Raw genomic sequence first — 20,546 nt, forward strand, 5'->3', positions numbered from 1 at the left:
TTCAGCCTTGATTAAACCACTAGTTGCTGCTGGTCGACTTTGATTAAGACTTTGATTAAAAGATACGCAGAACCGTGAGTAAGAGTCAGACTCTGATTGAGACGGAACAGTGCAAACATGCAGTTCAAATACTTATTTTTTTTTTTAGTCTGTTTGCTGCCCTATTGTGCTCATTCAACATATTTTCCACCACATTCCAAAGAGGCGTCATTTATAGCGGACAATATGGCTTTTGGTCGCTTTTGGTGGATTAAATCTGGGTGAAAATTGACCCGCTGCTCTGTTCTACTTACCCGTACCTGCCTCACCTGTGTTGTCAGACTTTCTGCAGACGACCGAGAGTGATTCTTGTGTCTAGCTGAACCAAAGGCAGTTAATCTGGTAATCCACGATCAATATCAACCTCATCTCTCTCCTTCAGATAAAAGTGGCCTATCTGATAATTATATTTTCCCCTCTGTCTGTAAAAAGCTGCCTTTTCCCTCTGTGCTTTGTTTTGGACCCTGGGATTCTTCTGCTGGTATTGATTAGGTGCGACCACATGCGCTGTGGCCTTTTGTACGCACAGCTCTCATAAAAACATATGTGGCATTAGGACCGCATTGTGTGTCTTAATACCCGAAATGTGAGCTAAAGCATGTTAATCAATTTCCCTGTGACTGATTGAATCAAATAGTGATAGCAATACTACTTACGCTACATGACATACAGTCATTTTCATCATACTGCGTGGTGAAAGATTTCTGTTTTCTACAGCTGAGCTCACTTATCTTGAGTGCACTAGAAATATGTAATTAGGCTGTTATTATTGAGTAGGGAGACATCAGCCTTGTGGGTTTTTTTGTGTAATGCTCTCAAGTGGAACAGATGAAACACAAAGCTGAACTCATCAAAGTCAGGGGTCTATTTTCACACGTGGAAATTGCCAAGATTTAATTGTTTTCGGGCGACTAATTTCATGTTGTACTTTTTGGCTGCTTCAGTTTGCAAGGCAGGAGTGATTTAAATGAAAACCGAGTTGATTTGCTAATTGAGTGAAAGACGAGGCTCCTGAACTTGTGTCCTTGGTGTCATTGAGACACCCCCGCGAGGACTTTGGGTCTCTCACTGCTCACTCAGGCGGGTCAGGGAGTGCGTGAGATGAAAAAAAAGGAGTCTCATTTTGATTTGTTTCTCCAATGCAAAATCTGGAAGTGCTGCAGCTGTTAACACTGACAGCTCATCCATGATTTAAGTCGTGCTTTCATGAAAAATATATTTTTTTTTAATAATTCTCACTGTGCATAAAGCAGGCAGCTGCAGACGTTTGACATGCATCTCCTCTGGTTTTGGGGGGTTAACCAGGCTACAGTTTTGGGTGAAGGAGCGGTTGTGTCGAGACGCTGTGTTTCGGGGTGGCAGCTCCGCGTGCGTCCAGTAGGGGGAATCGACTGCTCACTCTGGCGCCGTCCCCTCTCGTCTCCACTCCTCTTCCCCGCGTTCTCCCAGGTTGTGGAAACGCTGCAGCCCGCTGGTCTGTGTCTGGATCCCTCACTCGCGCAGAGCCGCTCAAGACCCTCCCACCGGCTGGGCTGGGGTAGGAGGAGGAGGAGGAGGGGGAGGAGGAGGAGGAGGAGGAGGAGGCAGTCTGCTCTGCTCGCAGCCTCGGACGAGCCCCCTTTACCACCCTGTCAGTGTGGAGGAGAAGGAGAGAGCGAGAGTAGCTGTGTGACAGAAAGAGAAGGAGGCAGGCTGCTTAGAGGAGTGAGAGGAAGAAACGAGGAACACATTTTACAAGAGCATAAAGAGGAAGGATCGCAGACGAGGGACTCCTTCTCCACTGGGCACCCGGGACACAGTCACTGTGTTTTTTCACTTGTCTACTATCTGGAACTCAGTGGATTGACTAACCAACCAGTGGATTTTTCTTTTTTTTTTTTTTTTTTTTTTCAAATATACGCTCGTGCCACATCATTTAGAAACTGGGATAATTTCTCTGTCATCTGTCTTCTTCTCGCTGGCTCAACGGCTCCAGACTGTGATTTGCTTTCTGTGTCTGTGTTCAGCTCTCGTGTTGCGATTTCTATCTCCCCCCCCTCACCCCCTCCTCTTCACCCACCTACCCCACCACCACCACCACCACCACCCACCCCCTTCTCTCGCACAAAGTGCATCTGTCGGCAGCCGGCACTGAGGATATCTCCCCTCTGTCAAACAGGACAGCATCGTTGAATCAGACTACAGAGGCGCGAGAGCGAGAGAGAAAGTGTGTGTGCATGTAAGAGAGGGAAAGAGTGAGATAGAGAGAGAGAGAGAGAGATTAAAGCTCAGGCTAAAGACTGGAGTGAAACAGCTTAAATAGAGGAGTGAACCTATACGTCCTCTCCCATTTTCCTTACCATTCCTTTCCTCCTCCTCTCCTCCTCCTCCTCTTCCTCTCCCATTTTCCAACATTCACAGGACTGCCAGAGCTACTGCCACCTGCACCTCCTCCTCCTCCTCCTCCTCCTCCTCCTCGCGTCTTCTCTTTCCTCCTCCTCCTCCTCCTCCTCCTTTACCTCACCCTCGCTAGGCGTTACTATCTGATAGCAGCCGCCGGCAAAACACGCCGCTCCTGGTCCTAGCACTTGTGGAAATATTTCCGTTGATCCGGCACTGAGAGACTGAAGTGAGCATCTGCCTGATCTGATTCCGAGTCTCCGGACCCGGCGAAGCACAGTTTCGTGAGAGGCAGACCTTCTCCCGGCCGCTGACCCTGCTTTCTCCCTGGAGACCGGCTAGTGACACAGCGGACAGCAAAGACAGGAATTGCACAGCTCCTCTGTTGCCTCTATCCCATTGCTAGCTTCTTGGCAGCTCCCGCCCCCGTGTCACCATTCCCTGCCTCAGTGCTAAGGATTCCAGCTACATGGGCAAGCGATTGGAGCAGCAGCCAATGTACCCTCAGTACACCTACTACTACCCCCACTATCTCCAGACCAAGGTACGCCGCTCTTCTGGGCTTCTTTCTTTCTTCCGTCAAGCCCACTCTGCCCTACTCCTTCACTTGTGCCCCGTCCCCCCCCCCCCCTCTCCTCCCACCCTCACTCATCCTCACCACCCCTCACTCCCCCTCTTCTCTACCCCCCCCTCCTCCTCCTCCTCCTCCTCTCCACATCCTCCTGTCATCTCCGAGTGGAGATGGGATCTGGTGGATAGCTGGCCTTGGCCGTGATGGTTTCAGATGGCAGATACCTCATCGGAGCTTGGATGTCTGTGTCAGTGTGTTTGTGTGTGCACGTGTGTGTGTCCACTGAGTGAATGATCAAGGATTAGAGATCAAGGCTGGAGCTCTGGGCTGCTGTTAGTCCAGCTTAGTGAACTGTAGCTGGGAACTGTCCACCTCCATCCATCCCTCACCTGCAAACCACTAAGCTCCTGATGAGAAGACATAAAATGGTACAGATAGTGGATGTCGTTTAGAGAAAAACGAAAATAATCGATTGCTCTTTTTATGCCACCGGACATTAATGAAAGGAAAGTATTAGGATCCAGATTTAATTTACTAATGAGGTGTTTGCAGACTGAATGTAGGCCGTTGTTTAAACATCTCTATGCCACTTTTCCAACAATTATGAGGTTGCTAAATCACAAAAGCCTCATTGTCGTGCCTTGCAATGAGGGGACAAAGAAGTTGTGGACCCCTCTTTTTCCAGGGTGATGGTATGGTTCTGACACAGAGCAGGCGTGGGGAAGGTTGCCCGTGTTTGTTCTCGTTGTAGTATGCATCAGTGCCTCTGGGATGGACGCCCAGGCTCGGGCCCTGATGGCTGCCAGGGCACTGGCTGGGCACTGTACCTAGACATCATCAAGGGATTAAAATGGGAGCCTTTTGGGGATTAATCTATTTATTTTTCTCCCACATGCGTAGCACTAATTTAAGTCCGTTATCATGACGGCAATGACAGGACAACGTGCTGCAGGTGTACAGCTGCATTTAGTATTAGATATAAAGAGAAAAACACATGGATTTCTCTTTTTATTAATATTATTTATTTATTTTTTTACCAATTCGCAGTCTGATATACTTTAGAATTTAATAATGGTTAATGTTGGATTGTCAGCCAAGCCATGTCCTCAGCCCGATGTCCCTCAGAGTACAAGAAGTTTAGGAAATTACTATGCACTTTTTAAGCTTCGTCCAAAAAATAAAGTTCCATCAGATATTTCATGCTCTGCTAGAAAAATGAAAGTTCAAAATTCCCCCATGTGTAACAAGGCAGTAATAAAGAAAGAAAAGCTGTCTAAGAAATGTGTGTTTCTGTAAAACTGATAAAGCAAAATACCAGTAATGTTTTCATCCCTCTCCGTGTAGAGCTGGATTGTGAAGCATTGCACATCCAGCTGGGAGGACCTGACTGCAGCCCCACCTGGCAGTCCACTAGCGCGCACCCTGATTTATAGTTTAATACATTTGTACTGCTGCCATATGGCTTCCCTCTGCCTCCCACCCCACCGCCTCTACTCCTTCCATCATCCCCCCACCTCTCCCTCCCTCCCTCCCCCTTCTCATATCTCAGAGTTGCTCATCTCGGGGCCTCTCAATCAAGGCATGCCCCTCAATTCTCCCGTCCCTCCCTCCTGCCTCTCTTTTCCCCTTTTCCTCGCTCCTCTCGCTTTCTGCCTCCCCGCTCTGTTGCAACAGGGCCCCCTGCCTCCTTCGCCTGTGCTGCAGTTCACTCCCAAGGTCAGCGCAGATCCGATCTCGCCGCGGCCCTGATCCGATCTTGCCACCGTCAGCGTTTGATGTATCCTTGAGCGAGCCGCTGGGGTCCTGCGTCATGCAAATGAGACTGAGAGTGGGATGTGTAGGGGCGGGAAGAGCATGCATTTTTGCTTATAAATCAGCTGCCGACATTCATATTCATTTTCACGGTTAGTTAGCATAGCCAGTGGCCTCGCAGGTTTGTGTGACAGAGCCACAGATAGGGTCAACAGGAGAATGGGGGTGGGGTGGGGTGGGGCTGGGAGAGAGGCCAGAGTGTTGGGCAGTGTGGCCAGGAAGGCTGTGGAGAGCAATCTCACGCTCTCATTAATGATCATTGATAGCTCGATTACAGAGAGTGGAGAAGGGTCTTAGCTGGCAGGTTCACACCACTCGACAGAATCACATGGCTGTCAATTTGGCTTTGCTTTTGCACGCACACACATACACACACACACACACACACACACACACACACACACACACACACAACTGCAAGTTCACCTTTCTGGACGCTCATTCAGTTCGTACAAGTCTCTCCATTCATCTTCATTGGTGCGTTGTAAGTGCGCGGCCTCCTCTCTCAAGAGATACAAATGGGAGGACGCATGTCTATCTTGTTAGGATAAGAAAGGGGAGGAAGTCATACAAAAGTCAAGTCTCTTCCTCTCGCCTCTGTTTTACAACACACATTTCAGTCAATGCATCGGACATCTGCGTTCGGTTACAGCTGATGACATTATTGTAAAGAAGGGAGCTCGGTGTTGTCATGGTGGCAAAATAAACGGGGGCGTCTGTTAAACTCGGGGTCCCCTATGTATGTATCTATTATGTTCTAATTTAATAGAGTTCTTTGATGCTGTCCGGCATGTGCTAGTCAGCCCAAATTAGAATGTGAAAGTCAGAGAATGAGATGAAACAATAACATTTGGCTTTCTATTGATTAGTGCAGTGGGGCGTAGCATGTGCTTCTCTTTAGCTGAATTATTGATTCCTGAAAGAGGATTTGTGTGTCTGTGTGTGCACATTAGCGTGTCTGCATGTGTGTGTGTGTGTGTGTGTGTGTGTGTGTGTGGCTTTTATAAGAGGTTATGGCTGGGGGGAGCTGGCAGGATGTTGCTTTGATGAAAGGATCCTTTAAAGGCCCTATTTCTGTCTATTCCCCGGATGATCAGTCCATGGAATCATTTGCCGAAAATTCAGCCTTTATTCAGCCTGTGTCTTTCCGCGTGAGCTTGATGGTTAGTGCTGTTCACAGCTTGCTGTGCATTCAACTTTAATGATAGGTAATAGATGTGCATCATAAATGAGAAAATTACAGTAAAATGCCTCATGCAGGCCCCGGCCAGGCCCCTCCCCTCACCCACGAGAACAATTACAGCGCACAGATCAATTATTGTTGTTTCATGATGGTGTTTAGGGGTGAATATGATTTTCGACTCAATCTGTGCACTAAGTGCCTGTTAGCGTGTGTTTCATCTCATTTTCACTCTGTGACGAGCATTTTCGGTTCCCGCTTTCATTATTAAACACACAACTCTCAAAAGGAACTCTCAAATTACGGATAATTTGCCTCGAATACCTGCAGTAGATTCTGCCCCGTCGCTATATTGAGTTTTCCTTACGGTTCCCAAACTGTACGCATCAGACTCGTACCCGTGCGCTGTTGCGCCACATAGAGCCGGGTCATTACATGCTTAATCATGTCAACGATCACCCGCACAGACAAACAGCACACAGACACACACACGCTCTCCATGCTATAGTCAGGGCAGCACACACAGAATCGGAGAAGCCGAGAGGGGCAGATTGAGGTAGATTTAGCAGCGGCTAATGTCCCCGGCCTTAAGTAAACACCAGTCAATGGAGCCCTTTCAGAGGACCTGTGTCTGTCTCTGCCCCTTCTACAGGCACCATTTATACCCAATCTAATTCTTTACAAATGAGGGAAGCAGTGGAGGGAAGGGTTGCATGTGTGTGAGAAAGAAAGAGACAGAGCGGAGGCGAGGATATTATGGGGAGGAGGGAGGGCTGGTTAAAAGCAAGGAAAAGGGTTTGGTTACATTATACGAGTTGATCCATTGTGCTACAGAAATAACAACAGAACCATCTAAATCCTCCTCTAATACCCCGATAGAGGAAAAAGAGAAACATAGAGACAACAAGGGGGAGAGAGATTTCCAGAGACATAGAGGAGCAAGCAAAATCAAAGGAAGAAACAATGGACCTGTTTCCAAAGTCTTTCATTATCTCAGCTTCAGTGGCATTAAACTCTGCTTGTAGCTTTTTTTTTTTTCTGTCTCTGCTGATTGTGATGCACTTTGAAGAGTTTTTAGGGCTTGAAAAAATACTCGTTTTATATTACATTTACTAAAGCCTGTCCCTATTTTGGGTCCGGGACAGTATGTTCCTCTTAAGACCGGGGGTATTACAGCTCATTTCCCCACTTGTAATTCTTAATATGCACTTGACAAGCAACTGCCCGAAAAAAAACACACTGTCCAAGCTTTGCTGTAAATTAACCTATCACGCATTTGCTCTTAACTCACTCTAACTGGCAGGCTTTTTATCAAGAGCTCGAGCTTGCGCTCTTTTATTCATGTGTTCCCTAACCTTCACCTCACAGGGTCGGGGAGCTTTTTGATAATTAATAAACTCATATCTCTTGCTCTTATTCGCCAAATGCCTTTTTCTTTAACCAACTGTAAAATGCTTCGGTGTCAGTCAGAGGGGCAGACAACTCCATTTATTCGCTATGGCCTTTGTCTACATGAATGCACACCCAGACAAAACACTACAGTGGGTTGTATTTCTTAACCCTTCTCATCTATCAACTGACAGCCAAGCCGTATCTGCACACCCATATATTAAGCTTGTGTTTGCATTACTTCTTCTCGTGGCCTCTCATACAGCACACCGCAGAGCGTGGTGCCGAGATCCGGCCCTTTGCATGCTGTAATCCACATCTCATTATAGCCGCTGTGCCTTTGCCCAAGATTTATATCCATTTTCTTAGAAGAACTGAGTAACGTATAAAGCATAGGGAAAATCCTGCTTGCATTGAGAAAATGAACCTGCTCTATGCGAGTGTATGGAGTTTACAGTGATTTATAAACATCAAAGCTTTTTTTTAAATATGTGCTTATATTACCGTGCGTGGTTTGAAGTTGAGATGTTGAACTTTTAGAGGTCACAGGTTGCGGACGAGCACTGTGTTTGTGACAGACCGCGTGGTTGGTAAATGGTCTAGTGCTTAGAGTGAAGGTCTCAAAACCAGGTCACATATTTCTTCTCCACAATGGGCTTGAGTCGTATTGAAGTGTCCTTGAGCGAATCACAGAACAAAGTACCTGCTCACTCAGTGGAGGTTACCGTGAAAAAGAGTGTCCAAGATAAATGCCTGAAATATAAAATGATGTGCTTGGTTGTGGAGTTCTCGCCTCTGGGAATCTTGTTTCTGAACTCTCCTCCCCCAACCATCTGGAAATAAGTGTCGGCTCTAGCCGGCTCTGCACAGAGAGGAACTCCTACCTGTGTGGTGAAACGCGCCGTATGGGTCGAAAGGTGGTGCAGTGCATAGGTTGAGTTTCCTCCGGCCACGTACGGTTAAGACACTCAATCCGCACTATGCACCCACACCAAACTTTACTGCCGTCATTAGTGTATCGGATTAATTGTGGATTTGAACTTGTAACCGCAGCTGTAGGTTATGGAGATTTGAATTAACGCACACTTTTCGGCGCAGTTGAGTTGTTCTCAGAATGTGACTCTCTTCCCCGTGAGCAGTTCAAATGAAACACATTTTTGATGGGATAGGCTTTCTGCGCTTTCCTGCCGAGAGAAAGGAGCATGCAGAGACAGCATAAAGCAAGACAGGAAAGATGTTGCTTCAGATTGAGAGCCAGATGAAAAGAGACACAAGATGTGCCCCCTCAAACCCACCAGTGCAGCAGGACTCTACAAATACACCTGCTTTTTTTCCCTCTTTGTTGTTTTTACTAGCACTTCTTTCCGTAACGTGCTATCTGCCTGGAGCTGTCTAGTCTGGCCCACTGTTTCAGTCTCCTGCCTCACTGGCAAGGGTCTTGCCTGGCGTTTTCACGCTCTATTTTCCGCGTCCCCCTTCGCCTCCGTGGACGGAGGGGTACATTCTCAAATATTTTTCCCCCTTTTCATCTTCGACTGTTTATGTATCCCCCTCACTTTTGTGCAAATCACTCTTCCTTGCTCCTACTTTTTTGACTGCCTTCATCGTTAAATTCTCTTTCATGTTGCCTCCCTTTGTAATTACTCTTTCCCCATCTCCCATCGCTTTTGCATGCCTCTTAGTCTATTTCCGGGAGCCCCTGCTGTCTGCTGGGCCTGGTGTCCTGCCATCTGTGCAGGATGACATGACTGGCTGGAGAGGAGCCTCCTGTGTGGACCCCTTCAATACGTACGGCTCATATTAACATACAGAAGAATTCGATGCAGTGTGAACAAAATGCACATAACGTCAAGTTAGGAAATCCAATTTTTTTGTGAGTTTGGTGAATAGGAAAAAAATGTCAATATCTTTTTTACAAAGAGAAAATTGTTAAGTGAACATATTTAGTCAGGAACTGACTGTTTTTTTATTTGTAAATGACTGAGCTGCAGTTTATCGTCAAAAGTGGACTCAGAGTGGTGCAAGTATCGGACAAACCCGGAAAACTAAAAATGAAGGTAGAACTGCGGAGAGCATAAAGGGCAGAAAGAGGAGCTGGGTCAGGACGGCAGAGCGAGCTGATGTTGAAGGATGGCAGCCACGTGCTTGAGAAGGGCGAGGGAGGGGTAACCAAACGCACCTCGTGAGAGACAGACAGGCGGTGAAGCAGAGAAGGGCTTTTGTTGCTCTAGTGTAACTGAAGCTTTCTGTGTCTGCTGCGTCTGCTGCCCTACCTTTGGCATGCCGGTTCACATGAAGATTACTCAGGTTGCTGGCGCAGCGACATTGGAAGAGGAGGAGGAGGAGGTGGAGGAGGAGGCGGAGGAGGTGGAGGTGGGAGCTCGGCGTGGTAGCATTCACTGACTCAGACTCAGCCAGGGTAATTGCTCCTGCATTTTTAACGAGTGGCTGCTGCGTACACTTTGAGGAGCGCCGCACCAGAGGATCTCTGCATGGCTCCTAGTGCGGCAGAGCTGCCTCTTCAACCTTCCTGACTGAGAGCATCTGAGGGAGGGCAAGGCCTGCTTTATATAGTCACACCTAATCAGAACTAAATGTCTCCTCATTGTCTCTTCATGCAGTGGGAGGTTCTTTCCGTCCCTCTCCGTAATCAAATTGTCGTGATTGGTGGTGTTTTGAATGTAATACGTTAATTACGCTAAACCTTTATGCGTGTGAAGTTCCCCTTAAGGCTCTTTTCGCACGCTGATACTAATGCTACTGTGCTGAGAAAAGTGAGGCCGCACAGACAGTTTTGTCATATGGTTTCGGCTTAGTACTGGGCCCAAGTCCTAGTCTGTGGTCTGCCTCATAACCAGACACATGTTGGAGTAAACGGAGAGCACCTAATGGTGATGAATTCATAAGCAAAACAATCTGTTCCGTAGACGATATCGTGGATTCCTTCAAAGAGATTTCCTGGAAATTCTTACAAAAAAGCAGAATATACTTTGCTTTTCTGTGTAAAAGGCCAGGGAGTTAAGATGGGAATGTCAACAGTATTTCTCACCCGGTCATTTATCCACTGACGTCATTGTCTGACCTAAAAACGCTTTCCCTGCGTACATCTCATTTGAGGAATTTGCATTTCACTGCGGCTGCAGAAAGCAGTGACCTGGTCTTTTCACCCGGATATTCAGACATGGAAACGCAGACATGCAAATGATAGTGTTGCCTTACCGCTGTGATTACGGTAGGAGGCCCCCCAGTCGCCCCTTTTCCTAAACACGTGCACCGGCTGCCTGTAACATTTACTCCACACAGCTGCATTAGTAGTGGCAGGCTCAATGAAAATACCGTGTCACGCATAGCTTGAAAAATGGCTCCGGAAAAAGCCAATTCTGCCATGAATGAGGATAAGCAAATAGGCATGAGGGCTTGAATGGGTGCCAGTCCTGTCAGATTCCTCCTCTCATCCAGCCACAATGAGCTCCTATACAAATAAGAATACGTGCACCAATTTAGCGCAGCAGATGAACCTTGCGAAGCCTTGTCGAGCAAGTGGGGGATTACCAAGAGCAAACAGGCCTTTCTCCTGGCTTTATTTGAGTTAAACGACTCAAGCCACCCTCTTAGATTTTGCCTGAATGGCTTTTTGGCAGGCTGTTCCAGCGCTCGAGCTGCTTCCGAGGCAACCGCGTGCGCACATTAGTCAGCGTATGGAAAAACACTGAGTGGGACAGGTAGGCGGCATGAATTAGATTGCAAGGACACCGATGCGGGGAGCAAGCCGAAGCCAGTGGTGCTACAACCAGGATAAATGGAATGAAAAGGCAAGGAGAAAGCCGTTGGCGTGATAGAGTCCAATAGGAGGGGAGATTATTATTCTTCACCAGTAATTAGTAGCACATAAACAGCCATTGGCAACAGAATTAAAAAGTGTCATTATGATATGTGGTCTCCACACCAGATGCCGGGTCTCTCCCTTTTCAGTAGTTAATCACGTCGCCACACAGACATCCCGTGGAGAGGGTAAAGGTTCAGTTTATAGCAGGTGAACGCCAGAAAATGACAAACCTATTCGTTTGGAGGATTTGATTCAGAACTCTGGTTTCCCGTTGCACAGTCTGCACGGAGGCAAACGCTAGTTCCTCTCTTTCCCCTTTTCCCCCCTAAATTATTAAGGTCACCCACATTTCAGAGAGAAGGAGTAGGACGCGCGAGAGAGGAGATGCACAGAGAAATCAACGTCTTCACATGCATCTAAGACAAACGTTTCTTTGTGCCTCTACTTAAATATGCACAATATTGCCGGTACAGATTTTGAAAAAAAAAAAAAAATGCAAATCTTAACATTTGTGTACTTATGTTGTTGATGAATATTGATGTTTTCATCTCCTTGTATTTTTTTGTCCTTGGGCTCTGAAAATGTTAGAAAACGGTGCCTTTGAAAAACAGTTACTAATTCCCTGTCTGCTTTCTCTCTCTCATTAGCTGTCTTGAGTACCCTGTGGAAGACTCATATCCATTATTTATCTCTAGCCCCAAAAAACAACAGCTGCATGCTTGTGTAACCGCCATATGTTGTGCTTCTCCCGACATATTGGGAGGAATCATGCTGTATGGGGAACTCTATATCCACCCACAGAGATTTGTATCCACCCCTGCGCAGATACGCTGTTCTTGAGTTTGTTTCCTAAAAGGAACATTAATGCAAAATACAGGAGAAACTTCCCACAACAGTGAGAACTTAAACTACTGGGCAATTAACCGCGGTGGCACCTCGCCGAGGATTTTCGGATTCTCCACTGGAACCATCACAAGGAGGGGGGAGGGAACAGGGTCACATTAGGATTCAGCCGATAAAGCAATAAACCCTTGTAGGAGCTGCAGTCGGCGCCATTCAGAGCAGATTCTGTGTCCTCAGCACTTTGGGCCCGCAATTAATCACAAAACTGACATCGCCCCGCCTTCCCGTGAACGTTGGATAAACACTCGGGCAACGGCGAGCCAACGTTTTCCCGCCGCAGACCCGGTGCGATCGTTAAGACGGCCGGCGACGCTCGCCCTCTCTCAGAAATGCTTCGGAACTCCGTGCCCCAGTTATGGAGACTTCCTGTAGCGCGTGAGATATGTTTAGTTATAGATAGCAGTTTAACAGCCAGCCAGAGCTACAGCAGGCAGCCCTTGCTCCATCAATCCCCACTCATGGGTTATGGAGGACGCTTGGCTCTCCCGGCAGCATTAACTAGCGTGTCACATCTGTTTAACCCATGTGTGTGCGTGTGTGTGTGTGTGTGTGTGTTTGGCTTTGTACATTTCTCTGCTGGTGGGTCTACACGGTAGTAGCCACAGCGATTTGTGAAATGGGAAGCCTCTTACCCTGTTGAGGCTTTTTCAAGAGGGCTGCTGGCAGTATGTGCTGCATTGTGACTCTAGTGATAGTTGTCAGTATTGTGGGCACACGTTGGACATTGTCGACTCTAACAGGTAAATCTACAGGTGCTGGCCAGTAAATTAGAATATCATCAAAAAGTTGAATTATTTCAGTAATTCCATTCAAAAGGTGAAACTTGTATACTGTATACTTTCCTTCCACACATAGTGATATATTTCAAGTGTTTATTCATTTTCATTTTTATTATTACAACTGACAGCTAATGAAAACACCAAATTCAGTATCTCAGAAAATTAGAATATTCTGAAAAGGCTCAATATAGAAGACACCTGGTGCCACACTAATCAGCTGATTAACTCAAAACGCCTGCAAAGGCCTTTAAAAGGTTCCTCAGTCTTGTTCTGAAGGCTCCACAATCATGGGGAAGACTTCTGACTTAACAGTTGTCCAAAAGACGACCATTGACACCTTGTACAAGGAGGGCAAGACACAAAAGTTGATTGCTAAAGAAGCTGGCTGTTCGCAGAGCTCTGTGTCCAAGCACATTAACAGACAGGCGAAGGGACGGAAAAAATGTGGTAGAAAAAAGTGTACAAGCTCTAGGGATAACCGCACCCTGCAGAGAATTGTGACGACAAACCCATTCAAAAATGTGGGGGAGATCCACAAAGAGTGGACTGCAGCTGGAGTCAGCGCTTCAAGAACCACCACGAAGAGACGCATGAAAGACATGGGATTCAGCTGTCGCATTCCGTGTGTCAAGCCACTCTTGAACAAGAAACAGCGTAAGAAGCGTCTCGCCTGGGCCAAGGACTGGACTGCTGCTGAGTGGTCCAAAGTTATGTTTTCTGATGAAAGCAAATTTTGCATTTCCTTTGGAAATCAAGGACCCAGAGTCTGGAGGAAGAGCGGAGAAGCACAGAATCCACGTTGCATGAGGTCCAGTGTAAAGTTTCCACCGTCAGTGATGGTGTGGGGTGCCATGTCATCTGCCGGTGTTGGCCCACTCTGTTTCCTGAGGTCCAAGGTCAATGCAGCTGTCTACCAGGAAGTTATAGAGCACTTCATGCTTCCTGCTGCTGACCAACTTTATGGAGATGCAGATTTCACTTTTCAACAGGACTTGGCACCTGCACACAGTGCCAAAACCACCAGTACCTGGTTCAAGGACCATGGTATCCCTGTCCTTGATTGGCCAGCAAACTCGCCTGACCTTAACCCCATAGAAAATCTATGGGGTATTGTGAAGCGGAAGATGCAATGCGCTAGACCCAACAATGCAGAGGAGCTGAAGACGACTATCAGAGCAACCTGGGCTCTCATAACACCTGAGCAGTGCCACAGACTGATCGAGTCCATGCCACGCCGCATTAATGCAGTGATTGAGGCAAAAGGAGCCCCGACTAAGTATTGAGTGCTATACATGCGCATGCTTTTCATGTTCATTCTTTTCAGTTGGCCAACATTTCTAAAAAAAACATTTTTTTCATTGGCCTTTTCAGAATATTCTAATTTTCTGAGATACTGAATTTGGTGTTTTCATTAGCTGTCAGTTGTAATAATAAAAATGAAAATGAATAAACACTTGAAATATATCACTATGTGTGGAAGGAAAGTATACAGTATACAAGTTTCACCTTTTGAATGGAATTACTGAAATAATTCAACTTTTTGATGATATTCTAATTTACTGGCCAGCACCTGTATTATATTAGTCTGCTAAACAATGACCTGTAACCTGTCATGATATTGTCTTTTATAATTTAATGACTTTTTGTTGGCGTTTAAGTGTTAGCGCTAACTTGAGTTATTGTTGAGCTAATTTAATTATTTGATAGATTTTTATTTAAACCTAAATAGATCTGATAAGGAATTCAGAATTATTCAATTCTGATTTTCAACCCCAAACATTTCCATAAACCCTTGATGTTGTTGCATGCATAATAAAAAAGAAACAGAAAATTCACACACTTTAAATACCCCAACGTATATAATAACTTACATTATCGCCATGTGCACGAGCAACAAGCCTGAGAAAACCTGAGCGGACCAGACGTCTGCCGCTGAGGAATGAGGCGGTGGAGCTGTATGCGAGGAAGGGTGGGAGCCCGCTGGAGTTCGCCGAGTTCACCGGAGGGGGCTGACACACAGCTCACCCTCCCGGAGTGACTCTCCTTCTCTCTCAACCGTGGTTGATCTGAATAATTTATCTCATATAATTTATCTCCCCACCTCTATCTCATTCACTCCAACACACTCAAACACACACACACACACACACACTCACATACAATTATCTCCTTCTCCTCGCAAACACACACACACACATGCCTCAGGGGGTTGGGTACTGGGTATGGTGTGGAGTGAACAAGCTGGAATCTGCACACAGGGAAACCTGATAGGCGTTCCCTGTGCCAAACACATGAGGTCACCCTGACTGACTGATCCTGCCTGCCAGCCAGCCTCCCACCATCCCTCCACTGCCGTCACATTAAAACCTTATATCTCTGAGAAAGCATCTGCGGGACTTAGGAGGTTTTCCTTATTGGTGGTCATGCATCTGTACGACTACAAAGGGTGTTTTATGCATCCTCAAGGATCATAAAGCTTTTACAAATGGCCTTGCAAACTTTGAAGAATGGGGCTGCTTATTACAACACAGGTCTTATTTCCATAGTCGGGGCCTTCGCAAGTTGTACAACAAGTTAATGCAAAAAAAAAAAAAAAAAAAGAAGTGGAGCCTGACAATACATACGCTTAAACTCATCCCAACTTATTGTTTTCCTGTGCAGTGAAGAATTATTATTGGGTATAGGGAACTCATATTTGTACCTCAGTTTTACTTGGGAAAAAAAAAAAAAAAGTTAACTTTTAGAAAGCCAGAAAAAAGGATGAATGAATTATATTGTCATTTTACTTGCAAACAATATAATGTTAGGAAGTTATTAATGCAGTGTTTGTCATTGGAGGAGGGTGGGAGGATATTGGAGAAGGTTATTCATGAGAACTAGGGTGTAAGCGTAATAATTCACGTCAAAGTCGGAGAGAGCCTGAAACTTATCTTGAACTTTACGCATTATGAATTCCGTCTCCCTGACAAGTATCCGCGTTACAGTTGAGTGTGGCGCTTTGGTGTGGTGTGAAAAGCAATACACGGCGATCCCTCAAAGTTGATTACTACGAAAGCTTAAAATGGAAAATGTGTAGCCACCGTAAGCTCTGGAGACTTTCCTTTTATCCCGAGCAGCTCTTTGAAATACCAACCCAAACCCAAACAATACTGTCAACTCAAAGCAGTGGTCTCAAAAGAACCCTAAACATGTGTTCTTTAGATCCCGGCTCCTGTTCTCTTGTCACACAGGCGTCCAGTGTTCAGTCAGCCTTACACACACACACACCCATATATATATAGATATGGACGCCTTCTTCGGCGAGCACACACACACACACACGAGCCTCCCACCCCCACGACACAACAGTCACCTCTCGCTCCCACGCATCTCATGTTCTCCCCATATTATGTTAAAATGGACGCGCATAATTGCGCTGGCACGGCCTCTTGTTTTTGTTGGCGCTCACCGACAGCCCCCATGATGTCTCCGACAGAGGTGATGGCTGTTGCAGGCACCACGAGTCTCCATCGCAGAGCTCGCAAACACTGTTTCTGTGAGGTCCGGCCGTCAAGATGGAGCGGGGGGAAAAAAAAAATAAAAGAGCAGTGATTATAAAACGACTGTAGGCCAGATATCATAAAGAATGGATACCTTTGAGCTCAAGATGAATGCTGCGATATTAAATAGGAAGTTCCGAGGTGCAGACTTTCTTTATTGCAGCTATTTATAGTGAAATCATTTCCCCGGAAACGGAGAAAGCGGTGAAATGAAATGCAGAGAGAAGCACGAGAGACAGCTACACCTGTACTACAGCCGCAACACGAGCGATGTCGTTCCAAAACGTAAACAAAAAATTTTGCAGCTGCCAATATCGCTGCGGTGAGACGTTTAAATCGTCACCGGTGTTTAACTTTCGCTTTTGCGCACCAGTCTCGGAGCGGAGGAGGTTAACGCCGGGCCCACTTGCGTGTTTTTCCCGCTTGTAAGCATGACATTTCTGTTGGCTGGAATGCCGTTTTCAGATGTTCTGAGTGCTCGGCTACCCCGAATAACCTTCCTTCCACAAGTCATTTGAGGTTGGGTGTAGTTTTTAAATAAAGCCTGTGGCTTGTGGCAGCGAAGCTGATTCTATATGCTTTGTATATGCTGGCCGGGGCGCAGGCTGTGCCAAATAAGCTCTTTTGCGATCATGTTTCCAAACAGCGTGCAGTCTGGAGATTTAACGTCAGGTCCCGTGCCTGTGAGTGGACGTTTAAGCCGAAACCTCCGACATGTGAGGGAAAGCAGCGGCTGTTAGTATCTCTTTTACAGAACTTAAATGTGTTTAGTGTTAAATGTAGATTTAAACGCTGCCAGTGTTGGCTTCAAGGTTGTGCAATGATACTCTGTGCGCTTTTTATTTGTGTTCCTTTTGCTTTCCCATTGCGGGCCTTTCTCCTCGCACACTATTTCTAAAACACGGTTTCACAACGGCACTTCTTTTCGATTGTGTGCAGTTCACTTTTTTGTTCTCCCTTTCCCTTTCTCTCGCCGTTTCTCCCTTTTTTCCCCCTTAGCGGGCGGCTCAGGTTTATGTTGTGGGTTAGAGAGGGTGAGTTAATGGAGAACGTCAAACCAGCTTGTAGCGCTGCCTCGGCTCTGACCCGTGCAGATTGTGGAATGACCCCGGCGGTGCTGCCCCGAGCCTGCAGTTGGAATCCAATCTCCTCACAAGGATATGGTGCATGTTTTAGCGGTCTGGTTTGATAACTTTGCCCCCCTCCGTCACCCAAAGTGTCTATCATTCGTTCAATAAAACGTGGTTTGCTTTCACCCCTGTTGACCCGGGGTAGAAGGGTTTTTTGGCTCACAGGTGGCAATCGCACATTTGTTTAATCACATGAGGCCCTTCCTGCTCTTTTGACAGGGTGGAGATGGGAGATTTTTTATTCTGTCTTTACAAAAGAATTGTAAAAAATACAAAGCTTACTTCCGGTAATATATTGGATCGATATGAAGGGTTTAACGAAGTGATTGAAGCATCAAACGTAAGTTAATCAATCGGAATACGTGAATCGCTGAATTACACTTAAATTATCATTTTAGATCCAGCGGTTTTTGAAGAGGGATGATTTTTTTTTTTTCATCTAAAAACGTCTGCCCTCATCTCGCGGTTTCAAATTACACTTGCTCATCTTCCAGTTATAAGGCAGAGAGGAAGAAATCGATGACTACAGACGAGTGACACTGTTGAAGCATTATGCGGGAAACTGAAATTGCATGGGGAGGGGGGGGGGACTGATACGCTGGTTGTTTAATGAGTCATCCAGAGGAGTGCTTCTCCACACCTATTTGTTTCCTTTCCATTCGGTCCTTTTGCCGATCTCGTCGGTGGTAATTGTCTGGAATACTCCGGCTATGACACAGCCACCCTGCCTCACGCTGAGATGCATTAGTGGCATTTTAAACGTGGCACAGAGTGAGACTGCATCCCTGTAATTCAATAAACGTGAATGCAGGGAGGCATACGAAGCGGGCGGGGGGACAGAAGGCACATGAAGCGGCTTCAGAGTGGATCGTCAGCAGCCTTTCAAGGTGAAAAGCACCAGGTGAAGGTCTCTCTTCTTATTTCTGAGTCATCCCGTCTTTTCACTTTTTATTTATGCGTATACCTTCCTACCTACTACCACAATCCAGCACCTGCTTCCTCAGTGCGTCTTTATTCGAGCCCGAGCTACGGGACACAGCACACAACTGAGCCTCTGGGAAGAGCATGAATTTGATATCATATGAAAAGCTGGATGATCTTTAAGAAGGAAAATAGGATCAGGGTAGTTCAAAATGAGAACAATGAAAAAGGAAAAAAGGCAAAGGACCCCGATGCAAAGCGGAGATCAGGGAGCATTTTATCCCCAGTACAACACAATTAAAAGCGAGCCGGAGAAATTGTGTTTGGATCTCACGGAAGGGAAGACGGTGAAGATTACAATCAGACATCAGCAACCTGCTGAGAGCCTTCAGTCTAATTCGTCTGAGAGCAGATAGTTAACTCTGTTGCTAATTCCACAATGACTGGCAACTTGAGAATTCAAAATAATTAGAGTCAAACAGTGGAGAGATTAGAAAAAAAAAATGGTGGATGGCTAAATGGGAAATGTTTTGATGAGCAAAGGCACTTAGTTGCAGCTTGGAGGAAATATAGTGCAGACACAATTGAAATAAAAAGCACTGACATCTGTTTACGTGCGTGAATTCATGGGTGGTGGGTTAATTTGTCCTTTGAGGAATGTCACACATGCTTGATGTTCTCAAAATATCACAAAATGCATAATTTAATATATATAGTATAAATGGTCATGTAGGACCTTATCCAGAAATCTATTTATTTATTTACTTTGGCTAATCAATTAAATTAAAAACTGAATACTTGTGTGTGTTTAACTGAGCTCTGTGAAGTCATGTCAGCAGGTGTTGATCCTAAACAGGGCACCTGTTTTGCTTCATTTTCTTTTATATATATATACATATATATAGAGTCTGATGCACCATCTTGTACTAATAAATAAATGTAGAATACATTTCCATAATGCATACAATGCAAAATGTACTCCCTAAAGCCTCAACCTGTGATTTCTGAACGCCGAACAGACGTCGATGCATTATGCAGTGGCATCATCACCGCCGCCGATACGCTTTTGAAGTGCCCTTTTTACCTCGACAACCAGCGACGCCGCTTCCTGCCTCTGAGAGGGGAGCAGGAGCCAGTTGGGGTGAATGTATCCTGCCACCCCTTCACTTCTCAAAGCAAGTAAAAGGTAGTCTGATTTGAGTGCTCATACTGTTTGCTCCCACTTGGATGAGCCTGGTGCGCTTCAAGGTGCTTCTTGAATTTCAGGAGAGGCCTTTTAACTTTGAAACCGAAGGAAGGCCTGTCGGTCCTCTCGCGATTTGGTTAGTTTAAAAAAGAGAAAAAAAAGGAAAAGGATACGGGAGCTGCTTTTGTTTTTTTGGTCCCAACAGTGCTGAGAGTATTAAGCCTGCCCACCAATTAGGACATGCCGATCCTTACAGCCCATGAATTATTAAGAGCGCGCCATCGACCAGGAGCGGTGACGGAGGGCAGGAGAAAGAGACGAGCCACCTGAGCACCGCAGCTGCATTTATTAAAGCCGTCTATACTGCACCCGTGCCATTAGAATTAAAAGTACAAATAACCTCCGCAGTGTGAAGCTCCTCCTGTTTTTGTTTTTTTTATTTTGTTTGTTTTTTATTGGATATATGTAGCATTTATTCCATGCATGGCTGGAAAGACGAAAAGAAAAGAAGAGACAGATAGGATAATGTACGGTATTAGATTGCAACTAGCAACACCGTCTACCCTCGAGGTCAACCAATTCATCCCCGCTGTAGAATTTATTGCCTGGTAGTAGCTAAGGCAATGAGGTGCTGTGAACCTTGAGCTCATGTCGACATAGAAGGTCTTCACAGCCATATACTGGGAAGGGGAGAGGGGAGGGACGGGGAGGAGGGGGTAGGGGGGGTTCCCGCTTGTTAACTCTCTATTCAGGCCTCCAGACAGCTCCAGTGCCTGAAACATGACCCCGCGATAGTGTCGGCCAAGGCCTGCTAATGTGCCCGCTTGTTTTGGGGAACACCGAGTTAATGTTCCCAGGACCGCCATCTCGCCCATAAATACCGCGCGCGCCT

At 46.1% G+C, this 20,546-nt stretch overlaps 1 protein-coding gene across 4 annotated transcripts in view; it reads left to right on the forward strand.

Annotated features, from left to right (window-relative positions):
* Nucleotides 1–20,546, forward strand: part of rbms3 (RNA binding motif, single stranded interacting protein) — a 253,458-nt gene that overhangs the window by 74,075 nt on the left and 158,837 nt on the right. Inside the window, exon 1 of one of the 4 annotated variants that reach the window (XM_047604584.1) lies at nt 1,235–2,962. The exons of 1 other annotated variant lie outside the window; for it this stretch is intronic. In XM_047604584.1, the coding sequence (XP_047460540.1) occupies nt 2,888–2,962 (75 nt within the window). In that variant the 5' untranslated portion in view covers nt 1,235–2,887. Of the gene's footprint in view, nt 1–1,234; nt 2,963–20,546 lie in introns of those variants that run through there. 2 more of the 4 variants (XM_047604585.1, XM_047604582.1) reach the window with 2 other exon arrangements.

This window comes from Mugil cephalus, chromosome 14 (genome assembly GCF_022458985.1).
Source record: "Mugil cephalus isolate CIBA_MC_2020 chromosome 14, CIBA_Mcephalus_1.1, whole genome shotgun sequence".
Taxonomy (NCBI): Eukaryota; Metazoa; Chordata; class Actinopteri; order Mugiliformes; family Mugilidae; genus Mugil; species Mugil cephalus.